The sequence below is a fragment of the Vespa crabro genome, chromosome 23 (assembly GCF_910589235.1).
Source record: "Vespa crabro chromosome 23, iyVesCrab1.2, whole genome shotgun sequence".
In the NCBI taxonomy this organism is placed as follows: domain Eukaryota; kingdom Metazoa; phylum Arthropoda; class Insecta; order Hymenoptera; family Vespidae; genus Vespa; species Vespa crabro.
In genome coordinates, this window is record NC_060977.1 from 845357 (window position 1) to 860415 (window position 15059).

Sequence of the window (15059 nt, forward strand, 5' to 3'; positions counted from 1 at the left end):
ACGAGTGAAAAGTGAAATCTCGCGATTCGTAAAAAACTTTCGTAAGTTATCTCAATTGATTATATTTTGTTATTTCGTTCGATTATACGAACGTACGTATATACGTTAATTCTTGGAAGAAAAAAGAGAAGCGAAAGAAAGGAAAGATTTTTCATTATGGAAAGCAAACTACCGATCATAAATATTAACGCGAACTCTTTTTCTCTCTCAGCACGGTCTTTTTTATTAACTCGCGTAGAGCCTTAAGATGCGGTCGTCGGTATGACGGAAACCGGCCGAAAAGACTTTTATCGTCCTTATGGCGTTATCTTATTAAGCGTGTAACGGAGGGATGCTGGGTGAATGGTCGCGACCGCGCGGCAAGGAAGAAAAATGAAGAGGAGACGAGAACCTACCCCACGGTCCATCGGTCATCGCCCAAAACCATCCCATTTTTCTCTTCCCTGACTCTATTCGTCTTCTTTTTCCTTAAACAAGAAACTTTTTACTTTCTCTTTTTTTTTTACGGCGCGCGAGCGCGCTTCACGCTTCTCTTATCGTTAGTTAATGAATTTGTCACGTAAACTGTGAGATTTCATTTTGCGTCTGTCAAAGCGCGCAATGATTTTACATGACAAAAGAGTTTTTACTCTTCGTACAGAAAAATACCGCTTTGGTAGAAAATTTGTACGTATATAATAAAGTTTGACATTTATTTAGCCATAGATATATAGTTGGGTAGCAATGGATATAGAAGCGTTGAAAACGGGAAGTGAAATTGAAATCGGTCTCGACCTCTCGACCTCGAGTCGAGGAGGACGATCTCTCGAGGAAGCTCGCGAGGGACTCCGGGCAAAGGAGCCCTGCGACCCAGTCCCGAAGACTTTGACCCACATCATATCGCTCGTTTTTGCCTTTACCTTCTCCTTCTAAGTTTCTTCCCTCTCGAGACTATTATCTTAATCCCATACCTCCTCTTTAAGGGTCGTCTTCTTCGAGTTCGGTCGCTGCCACTGTCGCGCAACAAACGCGTACGCACGATTCCCGAGATCCAAGAAGTAATTCTGTCATCCGATCGAAACTTTTTCCTCGATAAAATGAAAACGGAAAAAAAGAAGAAGAAGAAGAAGAAGAAGAAGATGAAGAAGAAGAGGAAGAAGAAAAAAAAGAAAGAAGACGAGGCATTTACTGTAAAACCGTAAACTCGTACGATCCTCTCTCGAGTATCTATGAAAATGGAAAATAATCTGATCGATATAAAACCGATATACATAAAATCCTGCATAAAAGTCGACTGCACCGATACAGATAAAACTTAGAAACTTGTGTAAAATCGCTACTTCAACGAGAAAGTCCCTCGTAATACAATGAATGCGCGTTCGAAAGGTACTTGAAAAAAGTTATACGACGCATAAATCTCTTTGACTTCATCCTCTCTTTTGTCGTAGGACTTTTCGTAAGAACAACCGGATAGACACGTGTTGGTTGAAATAATTCTAAAGGCAAAAGATCTTGATAAAGGGCAAAGGGAAAATAGGATTTTCTCGTTAAATACAAAGTCAGATTTATTTACCCACACGTTGAAATCTGATTTGGCTCGCGACCACAGATTCGAACCGAGTAGGATGAGGAAAGGTACCACGAACGAGCGGAGATATCGTTTCAGGTTCGTGAAACGGGCTCAATGTTGGACCACCAGCGGTTCACCGTAGGCGCGTTTCGGTCTCGCACACTGACCGACATTCCTGCGGTTACGAGGAATGTCGGTGTACCGACAAAAGCCCCTCGCTTGACCCGCGGTGTAAGATTAAAAATCGTGTTACGCGCGTTCGTTTCGTAGAAGGAAGAGAAAGGAGAAGGAGGAGAAGGAAGAGGAGGAGGAAGAGGAGGAGTTCGTTAAAGGGTAGTTCCGTAATCAAAGAAAAGCGAAGAGATGTGCTTTTCGTTCCGCGGCAAGAGAAAGAGAAGAATACGTTAATACGTCCTTCGACCGTTTCCTTCCTGACCTTACCTCGTTTTGCTAATTCGTTAATGACCTCGCACAGCTCCAACCGGCCCGGTTCACTCCTTGTCCCGTATTATCGTTGCCGTTGCTTTCGCCGCTGCTTTCGCGGTCCAAAGAGCGCGATTACAAGTTTAAGGTAGCCGACGCCACTCGACTAACGCTGAGCGAAAGGAGAGCCAACCGATCAAGAGCGGTACTCGACTCCTCGTAAAATTATCCGTAATAAAACCGTGATTTACGTCTACGTTCTTGAAAAGCGGATCGTTTAAGCGCTCCAGCTCCTTTCTCTTTTCTTCGTTCCTTCCTTCGTTTCGTCGATCGAACATGACGAGGTTGTCGATGACGACGACGACGACGACAACGACGGCTAATTCCCTTGAGAAACGCTCTGACCTTTCGACGAAAGAAAAAAGTATCGAGAACAAAAATTCTAAAGTAAAGGTTAAAGTCGCTTTAAGAACGACATACGGGTGACGGGTCTCATTAAAATCGTATAAAAAACAAACGCGTGTTTGTAGATCTAAATTTCGTTATGATATTAGGCTCAGAGATCATCACGGAGATCAAAGTATGCGAACAAACGCGCTCGAATCTCGTAACTTTGGATTAACGCGTTTCTCATAAACTTAAAACGCCGCGAAGTAAAAAGCCATTCCATTTCACAAGTATTTTTTTCTCTCTTTTCTTTCTTTCTTTCTTTTTTTTTTCCCTTTTTTCTTTCGTATTTCTCGATATACATACGGAAGGGGAATTTCCAATGGTGCTGCTCGTAAACTTTTGTGAGACGCGTATGACGTAAGCGTAAAGTAGAACGCGCGGCTTCCATAAGTCGTAAAAAGGGCCTATAAAATTGTACGTCTACCCTCGAAACGAGTCCACGGCAATTTCATATATTTACGACAATCCTCCCGAGTCATGAAACTAACATTAGAATATATCTTTTCTCTTACCGTTAAGCCGACGACATCGTAGAGAAATCGCTTATTAACTATGATAATTAATGATTCGTTAAAGATTCATCGATAAAAATGTCATCATTTTCAATATTGAAATAAAACAATTTTTGTTCCTTTTAATATTTCTAAGAGGATTTCTCTTCGGTCGTATTCTTGTATTCGTAAACTGATCCATGGGAGATGAGAAAATGTCACGGGAAGCCAAGGAGTAGAGAGGAAATTGTCTATTAAAAAAACGACGAGACCCGATCATTGAAATATACCAAAAATTTATTTACATAAAAACATGAATATAATACCTGTAATATTTCAACTGCTGCGCATTTTTCCATGTGGTAAAATACCCAACCAACTGGCGACGAGTCTCAAAATAATGGTATTGTCACGATATTAAGGTCGAACACACTTCCACGGTGAGAAACAACTCGTAAGAATCTAAATCTAGGCTATATCAAAATTATGAATAAAATGAAAGGTAGTAAACGAAAAATAATAATAATAATAAAAAAAAAAAAAAAAGGATCGGCAAATTCAGCCGATCTGAAAAACAACGATATTCTATAGACGAATTCATAGAAAAGTTCCGTTCGCTCTTAATTTTCTTCGCACGAATTTAATTTTATCTTGGCTTTGATAAAAAGGAAAACAAACAAAAAATTATATCTGTAGAGTGTAAAAGTTTAAAGAAGACTAAAGATCCGTCTACAGAATGTGATTTCTCTCCTTGTATCCTCCCATAAATAATTGCGTTTTATATTAAATCAGTCACGATATCTTCGATAATAATTTTCTTCGTAGTTATCATTCGTTACAATATTTACAGAAACATACGTACAACTTAGGAAATATAAGTGAAAAAGGTACGATATAACGATAAAAGTATTACGATCGTCATCCTTATCATTGGCAATAATAATAATTTCCTCATTTCGTGTAATCTTCATCGTAATTAATTAACAGAGCTATGGATCGTCGGGAATTTGCACGGTCTTACACGTTCGCCGATTCTTTTAAGATTTTTCTTTTTCTCTCTTTTTTTTTTTTTTTTTTTTTTTCTTTCACGCTAAGTGCTCTTCGAGAGCGAATTTCGATTTTTCTCTAAATTTATCTACCTATTACATTTTTTCTCTCCCTCTTTTTTTTTGTGTTTTTTCTTTTTAATCAATTTCTTAGATCTTACTTTATATATATGTGTGTATATATATATACACACATCGATCCCTTTTACCGAGAAAAGAATTTTATTCTATCTCAATCGATCCAAAAGGAATAGAAGAAAAATGGCGAGTTTTCGCGCCATACACACGCATACGAGTCAAAGTCTACAATCTCCGTCGCGTATCGCGGTTTCGCATACCAAATCGATTTGTCATCGACGTTACGTACGTACGTACGTATGTACGTCGAACGTACGTACGACCAAGACGATCGTCGAACGACGAACGGTGAGCAAACATTTAAAGGCTTCAAACCACTAAGCCAATGACTCTTCGCTTTTAAAGAATGCTTTTCCCATCCTTAAATCTCGTACGTAGCTTATAGCATAGAATAAAATAAAAAAGAAGAAAAAGAAAAGAAAAGAAAAGAAAAGAAAAGAAAAAATCCTTCCTTCCTTCCTTGCGACATTGCTAGCTCTTAAGGATTATCGCTTTAGCGCACACAGATAAACAGTGACAAAGAGAAATAGATGGACAGACAGAGAAAGAGATTAGAATGAGCTGAGAGACATACGAACGATATTTTCGTAGAAATTCACGTATGAAAAGTTCTGACGTTAAATCGGCTTAGTCCCATAGATCGGTATATATCAATCTCAAAAATTATTTTATATTATTGGTTCAGTTTGATTAGACCGCGTTAATTGTTAAGACGCGAAACGCGGATTCACACTTATAATCGACACATCGACATTTCTGCTCGTTACAAGTCGGTTCTGTTATTTTTATTTACTTCTTTTCTTTTTTTTTTTTTTTTTTTTTTTTTTTAGTGTTCGATATACGATAGCCTGTGTTATAGCGATGTACATAATATGTACCAAAGGAATTCGAGTCTCGTAGACTCGTTTGAATGAATTTCAAAGGTTGCGCGGTCGATGAAAAATCGCGATACTAAGCTGAGAGCAGAGAGTACGAGGGGTGTCGGCCCTTAAAGTTTTCCAAAAATCGAGATAAAAAAGTATATATCAGACTTATTACGGTATACGATCATCGTACGTCCAAGTGTTACGAGTTTGTTCGTTTATCATTGCTGAAAATTCCATTGACGATTACGCGCAAGTAATGTCGGACATCGATCCATCTCGCGTCAAAGCGATTCGATTTCCATCTTCGTCGTCTTTGTCCCTGCTCGAATCGATAAAATATTTTTTCTTCTTTTTTTTTATTTTTTTTTTTTTTTATTTTTTTATTTTTTTTTTCGTCGCTCGTTTCATCCTTCCTAAGGACGACGTAAAGAAAGGGAGTGCACGATGCACGTTATACAGGTATATATAGTATATATTATACGCAGGTGTCGTCGGGGTTACGACGATCGAAGTTTCATCGTTCTCCGCGATAGAGTAGCTCGTACTTTGTTTAAATTGCCACCTTGATCTCCCATTTCCTTCGTCTTCTATGGCTGGGAAATATATACACACACGTAATCGTATATCGTTTCCATACTCGGCGATATTTTTTTATCATTTCGAAAAAAGAAGAAGAAGAAGAAGAAGAAGAAGAAGAAGAAGAAGAAGAAGGAGCAAGCGGACACGATCATCTTGCTTTCATAGCTTCAATATGTATACATATACATGTCTTTATGTATATCATTAAGAATGAAACAAAGCGAACGAAGAAAAAAATGGCATAAACGAGATCTCATGTTTGTAAATACATACGTATACTTATAGTATCTGTATAATCGCGATGAAAAGAGTACACGAGTTTCGAACTCTCGAAGGAACTCATCTCCTCCCTCGAAGACGAATATGTAAAAGAGAATTCGACATTCTCGTGTCTCTCGAGAAACGAATAAAAATCGTTTATTTTCTTTTTATTCCTAATTCATCGTGTCCACGTCGTTAGAGCGTACTTCGAAGGATACGGCATACCTACACATACAGCATCATTGTCAATTATATCGATATAAACACACATATGTATTAGTTTCTATATACATGTATACCTATGTATAAGGATCCTTTATTAAAAGCGCAAACGTCGATGAGTGGCGCGCTAACTTTCCTATCGATGTTACCCATTTTTTTTCTTTTTCTTTTATTTACTGCGTTGTAAAGCACCTTGGTTATTGGGAGGGGTGGGTTGGGGTGGGGTGGGGTGGGGTGGGGGGAGAAAGAAAAAAGAAAGAAAGAAAGAAAGGAAAGGAAAGGAAAGAAGAGCGCCTCCGATTCGCGAGAGAACATATGCAAAAACGAACAGTCGGAAGCGCGAGCATAATCAACACCGTACGACGACGCTTCCTCTTAATATTTTGTTTTTTTTTTCTTTTTTTTTTTCTTTTTTTCTCTTTTTTTTTTTTATTATCAAGCGAAACGATGCGCATTAGCATTCGATCGCTTTACGATCGTTCGACTAATAACGCGTCCTTCCCCTATCTCCGTTACACAAGAAAGTACTCTTCTTCTTTTTAGCGAGCAGGCAGGACCTAAGCTTTATATTATATCACATCGTTAACGAGTGCGGCAGTGTTTTCTACGTGTCGAGTAGCGACCTTAAATCGAGCATTAAGCACGGCATCTACTCGAAGCACGATATCATCTCTTTCGAGATTATTTTTCAACAGCGATCAACGTTTCCTATCGGACACAACCATCACGACGTTTCTCGAATAGGAAACGTTACAAGACGATCAAAGATAAACTTTCATTTGTCAAGCAGCGTCCCATATTTGCAAAGGATACAAAAGTAATGCGCGCTTGGAGAAAAATTGGTAGGACTTGAATGATAAAGCTTTGTTTTTATCTGACGCTGATATTCGCGCTGACATCGAACGTCTTTACGATATCGACGTAACAAACGAAGGGACTCGCTCGTATCCTATCTTTGAATCCATTTCGTTTTATAGGATAAAGTAAATTTTATCGGTCATTGATATCGTAAGAAAGATTCGACGAAGAGCGATAAAGCGAAGCTTAATCTTTTCGTGAGAGAAAGAGAGAATGTGTGAAAGAGAGAGAAAAGGAAAGTGCTCTCTCTCTCTCTCTTTCCCTCTCTCTCGATTCGTTTTGAAATCAGGTAGCGAGGCGAAGCAACGTCGAAGCTAACGCTGGACCACAAAAGGGATGGAAGAAAAGGGTGAAAAATTCTCCTTTATCAGTCCTTCCACCAGCCGCACAAGCAGCAATACCATCGCCTCTCCGGATGAGGTTGTATTATCTGCTATTGTCAGTGCATCGCCCTGGTCGTGGTCAGATGTGTGGTCTCCGCCCTTTTCGGCGGTGGCGGAGGTGGTCTCCTTTTACTGGCGATTACGTTGACGATATTGATGCTACGATTTTCGTCGGCGAATCTGACGGTAGGCTGACGAGCAGGACTTGAGGCATATTCGAGCGGTGCATGCGGATCCGTCGTGTAAACGTTTTCATAGAGATTGTCCACTCCGTAATGCTCCTGTACCCAATTGGAGACATTGGTCTCTCTGTAGTCGGCTACGGCAGGTGGCGGATCTCGAAAACCTAAGACCTCGTGGGGCGTCGTGGTCGAGTCGAGTTTACACTTTTGCGCGACCTGCCATTTCTTTCTCATAACGCGTTGTAGATCCTTCAAAAAGTCACCAGGTGGTGCCTGATCCGAGGCAGCTAGTTTTTTCGGCGAAGTCAATCTGGTACTGTCGGATCTTCTCGGTGGCATTGGCTTTCTTTGCGGCAACGCTGGACTACCGGGTTCTTGTTGCGCCGGTAAATTGAACGTTATCTTTTTGCCCGTACCGCCTTTCGACTTGGGCGAGGTCGGTGGTTCTTGAATGGTCACTCGACGCTGCGGTTGCGGGCTAGATGCGGCTTTCAATTCGGCGAGATAGGGCGGAGCGGCATAATGGCTCGTACCTTGCTTCATGGCACTCCTTCTGACCGTGTCCATGTTCGGATTGGGCCTGATCGGATTGGGTACGGTATTGTGGCCACTCTGATGACTCCCGTAGATCGACTCGGTTTTCGAATTTTGTCTCGTTAAGCTTTGCGTGCCGACATGTTGCGCTTGAGAACCATAAGCCGGGGGTGGAACGAAGGGTGGTGGGGACGTGAAACTTGGCGAACTCGGTGCGTATGTCGGTGTGCTGGCGCTCGAGCCAGGATAGGAACTGTGTGGAGAATTCGACGAGTTCGTCGCGGCGTTGCTGCTGCTTCCGTAACTCTGACTGTTTTGAAGAGCAGAAGCATTTGGCGTCGCGATACTCGTCGCGCTCGTATACGTCTGATTGTTGCTATTGGATGGCCTGGAGGAAGCGGCGTGCGTAGGCGTACTCTCGGGTGTCATAGAGTTCGCTGGACTCGAAGTTTTCGCCGGTCTCGCACGGCGTATCGTGCCGGTCTCACCGACCAGAGGACTTGGCGGCGGTGGTAAGGAAGCGAGACTCAACGAGGAGCCAGTCAACTCGGGCGTGTTACAAACTGGAAGTTCGCCTACACCTGGCGGTGGCGGTAACGAGTCCAGGGAGAGATTCGAACGGAACATTTCTGGTGGTGGCGGTGGTAAAGGTTCGCTATCCGATTCCCCTTCTTCGGCGACTCTCGAGGGCGACGGTGGAGGTGGCAGCGACGTGATAGAATCCATCTACGACAAATGATATGCTCACACATATGATATGATGGCTCTCCCAGTTACAACGGATCGTTCGTTTCTTCACTCACCATACACGGTTGTATAGGACTGGTCGGCGTCTTGGACTCTTGACTCTCCGTTCTCCCGTATCCCATAGGACTGGCTCTCTCTCTCACCGGCGTTCCAGGTGGTACAGGACTGACCGGAGTAGCGTTGCCGGATCTGTGATGTCTTTTTAGGGTGCCCGATCCATCCGAATCGGTACCGCTTCTTCTGCGGCTATGTCTTCTGGTTAAGGTACCTGAACCAGAGCTGGTTGGACTCGGACAAGAGTCCGGCTCGTCGCGTACCGTCTCGCCCACCTCCTTCAATTGCCTCGTGATCGACGTTAGCGGAAGTTTCGGGTTCATGGAAGGTTTTCGCTTTATCGTTCCGGTTGGAAATTCTCCACACTCGAAGGCCACCTAAAGAAAAAGAGACGGATATGCGATCTGGGGGTCTTGCGTTCGAATATTCGCAAAAGTAATAGAAAAGAAGTAACAATTCGGTACCTCGCAACTACTCGGTGCTCCATCGGACAAACATCCGCTTGAACTCGAACTACTGGCTCTGCTAAGCCTTCCATCGTTGTTATAACTTTGTCGCTGTTCCGAATTGTAACTCTGCCGTTGTTGACCATCGTATTGCCTCGCCGTCGCTTGGGTCTCGTGCCTTGCATTTTCGATGAATTGCCGAGCATTGTCGTTGGTCGTATTATATTGAGTTTGATTAGGTGGTACGGCGATCGAGCTGACCGAGCACGATCTCGCGTGCGCCAATAGATCGAGGTCTTCCTGCGCGAGCTCGTCCACCAATGTTCTGTAATTCTCCATTAGCTGCCTACCGTATTTGGCCACTCTAATGCCTACCATCCATCGCTCCAAAGACGCGTTGTCTTCCGCGCATAAAAACTTTATGTATTTCGTCGATTTGGGTTGCTGTAATCTCGGATGCTTTACGGCGAAACAAAAATCAGTCGGTGCTTTGTACTTTTTCTTCCAGCCGACACCGTAATAAACTTGGTTCACGTCGAACGTGGCTAAACATACGAGATCTCTGGCGGTACGAGCTTTCTCTTTGGGCCAGTAATAAAGGCCAGATGCTCGTAGTATGAAATGATACTTTTTCCAACCCTTCTTACTGTCGGACTTCAAGTACAACGGTCCTTCGACCTGAAACGAGAAAATTCTCAGTCAAGATGCGATAAAAAGGAGTACGAACCGTTTTCGTTCGATGCCCTCATCTTACCTCGGGAACGCCGACGTTACTGCTCGAGAAGAATTCCTCCAATAATATATTACGCGAATGATCGTCGTATTCGTTGCTACACCTATCCGAGGGACCTAACAGAAATCTCTCAGGAGTTAGGAAGAGTTGTGTTTTGTCCGGCCTCTCGACGAATAACAACTTGTTCTTCGAATCTCTCGTCCATAGTAACAAATTTTCCACCAATAGCTCATGATCCTCGTATACTCTTTCTGCGATCGATAATATTTCGTCGTTAGTTAAAAAAGGGAGAGGGGAAGAAAAAAAAACAAAAAAAAAAAAAAAAACACTAGTCGCAACGTTAACTCATAAATTACCCATAAAGAGATCCGGCAAGTGTTCGACTACGGCCCATTTTGGATCCATTGGCACGTGATTCTTGTCCGCGAGAAGCCTCGATACGTGAGCCACGCTCATACCCTCGTCTACGAGGAGACTTTTGCCGCTCCCATCCAACGTGAAAGCTTTAATAAAGAGCTTTTGAACGCTTGCCTCTCTCATCTTTTCCAACGCCAGCCGTATCTTCTCGGCTTTCGCTCTGCTCGCGGCATCTGAAAAAATATTATTTCAACGTGAGATCGTCTTTTCGCATTTTATTTCTTTATACGAGAACGCTCCTGATACCGACCCATAAGTTGATGCGGCTGTTGTTGAGGAGCCGTATGCATGGCGCTCTGAGGTGGCTTGTGTCCCGAGCCGCTGCTGCTCGCTGAACTCTCGCTGGACAGCATCGAAACCGTGTCCGAAAATGCGCTATCGTTGTCGGGACTGTCCGTGCGAATGCCTTTAAGAACGGGAAACATTTATTAATTGCAACATTTAACTTTGCGACAATGCAAATTTACATGTCAAATGTCAGAATAGTTCTCCTTACCACCTTCATTTTTGCCGATATCCGTGTTATCGGTGGCGGTGATCCTTCCGTTATTGGGACGTCCTTGTCTTTGAGAATCTTGCGCCGGAGTAGCCGCGATATCACCATCGCAACGTCGCTCCAATGCGCACAGTTCACCGAGAATTGCATCCAGGTCGACATCTTGCGAATCTAGACGGACGAAATAAAAATAAAATTGTATGATTGAAGTAAACGCGATACGCACGGAGTATCGAATTTTAATTTATAGATTGTCATTATATAAAACGTTTCATCCTTGAGGAAATATAACGATAGGGAAAAAAATATGTGCGGTGCGCACGAAAGTGCGCATTTAAAGAGACTCACGATCGGATATCTCAATGAAGTATCGGATATCCTGATCACATGGAAGCTTGTTCTCAATCAGTCGGTAATGCTCCGTAACCGAGATAATGAGAGTGGAAAGACGAGTGGCGACTGCGGGGCACGCTCGGCCGAGAAGAGAAATGTCTCTACCGACGAGGCAATATTTGTCATTAAAAGTATTTCAAGCACGCCACGATATTCGTATCTTTCGTAATAATCTGTAAAATGATATAATATAAAATCGGAACGTGTCGATAAATCGATTACTCGATATGAAATCTGACTCATATCGAGCAACGTTTACAAATGGAAATGGCGCTCGTCCGTTAGGAATCGAGTTTACACGATATATAAACACGACCGCGATAAAAATCTCGAATTAGTAATCACTTTTATATATATATATATATAATCATTTCCGATCGTAGGGATAATTTAGATATCCGTAAGTTACGAAAGAAGTCGTAAATAACGTACCATCTTCCGCGATATGGAATACGATTACAATAGAGAAGAGTGGTAATTAACTTTCGTCGATATCGTTCGAGTGATATCGAGAGATAAAATTACGAAGGGAAAGCGTGTAAAGGACGGAAAATGAGATAAGAAAGGCGATGCTACGTCGAAGAAACGTTCGAGTAATTCACTCGAAAGCTCGAGAGGAACGTCCGAGCAAAAAGCGGATAAATCTAGGATCGGATAGGATAGTTGCGCGTTCCAATAACATAGAATGAAGTTAATGAAGATGGAGGGGAAGGAGATGCCGGTTAGAGAGGATCGGTGACTCTCGCTGCTCAGAGTCGACTTATGGGCGAGAGATCCCTTCGAAGAAAACCAGTTTTGCACTAATTGCCGAGCATTTCTATGTTCGTGTTTGGCATCCGCGCGAACGAACGAGGACGATTGCTCGTTCCAGCGTGAAACGAGGACTCCCACAACGCCGCAAATCCCGCTTACTTGCTAATCGGTCGATAGAAGAGAACGAAAAAAAAGAAAAACAAGAAAAAAAAACAAAGAAAAAAAGAAAGAAAAAAAAAGAAGAATAACGATTACCAACGAGAAATTCATCTTTATCTCTCGACTATTTTACTGGCAAAGTCCGCGACATCAATCTCTAATAATCGCACGTTTATGAGATTAACCAAGAATTCCTTACGAAATATTCGACGAACGGTGTAAAGCGATCGCCGTGCATTCAGCCGACAGCTCGATAAACGCAAAGGCAGAACGTGTGATTCTACAATTTTTACGAATCGTAATCTTCTCCTCTGATATAGCGAGAGACCCCGAGTGAATCGCGGAAATGTGTGCAAATTGATTGATGAGCGTAAATGAGGAAGCATACGCGATGAGGAACGTTCCGGGAAGCTAGTAGAAATCTGAAACATTTTATCTATCGGGGTGAACGATGATATAAATCGAACTTGGACATAAAAGAGATACGATTATTAAGTTATTTTTTGACTCTTTGCAAATTTTCAAAGTTAAATTGTAAAACTTGCGCGTACACTAGACCGATATTATTAGAACTAAATTATCTAGTCAAAAACTCGCCGGTCCTAGATGTGCCGCGTAGCGTAGTAATTATCGCGGATTGTTAATCGCACGTGATAACAAGAGGCCCGTAGAGTTCGTTAGTATAATTAACGAAATTAGCACGTGCTCGAGGATGAAACGCGAGCATCAACCTCGCAACGAGACATTGTACGTTCGGGCAAACTCCTTCGACCGTGAATAGATCGTTCGTCCTAATAAGAAATGAAGTTTACCCGTCAAAATTCGATCGAGATGAGATTCGAACGATCGAGAGAGGTGTACACGTACAGGATTAGGAAAGAGTTTATTATAGGATAGACACATTTGCGAGACATCGTGCTGCCGATGCCTTCGTGGAAAACAAAATTAAGCTCGTTTCGCATCCAAGCTATGCGAGGGCGTTAGATTCCATCGAGTTCGAGAGAGCAACCGATCGACCGACCGACGGGGCACGCGTGTGGGTTTCGACGATGACGGCCGATGTGCTTGCTTACTCAAAGTCGTTCTTTCCTTCTCCTGGAACGTTTTATGCATCCTCCTTCTTCCGCTATCTTCTCTCCGACAACGAGGACGGACCAAAGGCAAAGCGTACCCCGGAGCTTAGATCATAAATTTACACGATTTACTTCCTATTATACGGCAACCCGTTCTACTTTGCGATAGAAAATATCGCGACGATGCGAATTTCAAAGCTGTCGTTTGTAATAAGAGATAAATTTCTTCGAGTAACTTCGATCGGTCGACGCTTTCTAGCTCGATTCGTTCGTTCTGTACGTAAACGACGTCGGAAAATATAATTTCTGTCACGTCGACGATACTCGACTCCCGTAAGATGACGATAGTCGTATGGAATGTGACACGATATCTCGCTCGAAACGACGAAGAAGAAAATTCTGTGGAAAAATGTAAAGGCGAATCGAAAGCATTTTTGTCGAAGAAATTCGAACTCGTTGCGTCGCAATAATAAATTCTTTTCGATCGAAAGAGAATCAATCGTCGAGAGAGATAGAGAATATGCCGTACAATCGGCTTCCGCATATCTCTCTCTCTCTCTCTCTCTCTCTCTCTCTCTCTCTCTCTCTCTCTTTCTAGTTCGTATTAAACGAGTGAACTCGATCGACGTTACAAAGTTCGTAAGCTCGGTTCGCAGGGCCGTATCCTGCTTCGCCGAGTGAAAATAATTTAATATCCGGGTGCACGGTGATCTTTGCTGCGCGTTAACGTTCAATAATATATACGATCGAAAGTACGATTCCCGTGCAAGTAGATATCTCAAAGTCGACGTACGAATAATAGGACGCGTTCCGTTGGATGTATTATGAATGAAATGGAAACCGGAAGCGGAGCGGAACGCGACGGTTGTTGCTCGCTCGTTGCACTTTCCACGTCGGCTCAACGGCGATAACGTTAACGAGAAGACTCCTCATTTGTTTTACTAATAGTTACGCGTAAGCATGTGAAAGAAAAACGAACGATAGGAGATCGTCAAGCGGTTAACCGTTAAGAAAACGTTACGCTGCCAAGGGGAACGTGTCGTCGTTGTCGTCGTCGTCGTCGTCATCGTCATCGTTTTTGCCTGAAACCATTCGAAAGTACGAGGATGACGTCGTTCGGCGCGAGTCGCTCGAAAGAAGTCTTTCTCCTTCGTATTCCGTACGAGGATGCTTGCTTTCTTGACACAAAAGCGACTTCGGGCACGTGAGTCACGATGTTCCAAACGAGGTAGAAATATCCTTACGGCTCGCGTAACACCGATCGTCCGCATCGAACGTTATCGTGCGGAAACTAATCGAAATTCAAAAAGATCTGGCTACGCGGGTTTCTACGGATCGTCCGTACACACCTCTTCGTGGAAGAGATATTTGTTGTCGCTAATAATAAAACGCGAGGCTCTCTCGTCGACGGATTTTGAGTTACGAGGAAAATCTTAGATCTTGGAAGAACAAATCGGCAAACATTGTTTTCGATGAAGAGTACGAACCATGGACGTATATTCCGAGAAAAGTTAAACGCGCTAAGTCGGCTTACGACTACGATGTAAATTATGGTCTATGAAGGCTCGGTAAAACGTGCGTTTTTATTTTTTTTTTTATTTTTTTTTTTTTTTTTTTTTTTGAGAGTCTCGCCGACGATTATTGATTTTTTCCACTATAAAGAAAAAGAAAAAAAATATCTTTCGCTGCTCGATACGAGAAACATTAAACGCGATAATGATTGTTGCGTTGGTATAGAATAAAGAAAGACGATGAGGCGCTAATTGATTTTGCGATATCCAAAAAAAAGGTCCTCCCATGTTTCGA

The 15059-nt window shown here is 42.6% G+C and overlaps 1 protein-coding gene across 8 annotated transcripts in view; it reads right to left on the bottom strand.

Annotated features, from left to right (window-relative positions):
* Positions 1-3192: 3192 nt before the first annotated feature.
* The window catches only part of LOC124432116 (amyloid beta A4 precursor protein-binding family B member 1-interacting protein-like), a 96681-nt gene continuing 84814 nt past the window's right edge, over positions 3193-15059 (bottom strand). For 7 of the 8 annotated variants that reach the window (XM_046980725.1, XM_046980726.1, XM_046980724.1 and 4 more), the window contains 7 exons: positions 10876-11046; positions 10630-10785; positions 10319-10552; positions 9984-10213; positions 9248-9907; positions 8786-9160; positions 3193-8708 (listed from right to left, as the gene is read on the bottom strand). In XM_046980725.1, coding sequence (XP_046836681.1) covers positions 7323-8708; positions 8786-9160; positions 9248-9907; positions 9984-10213; positions 10319-10552; positions 10630-10785; positions 10876-11046 — 3212 coding nt within the window. In that variant the 3' untranslated portion in view covers positions 3193-7322. The remainder of the gene's footprint in view (positions 8709-8785; positions 9161-9247; positions 9908-9983; positions 10214-10318; positions 10553-10629; positions 10786-10875; positions 11047-15059) is intronic. The other variant, XM_046980722.1, reaches the window with a different exon arrangement.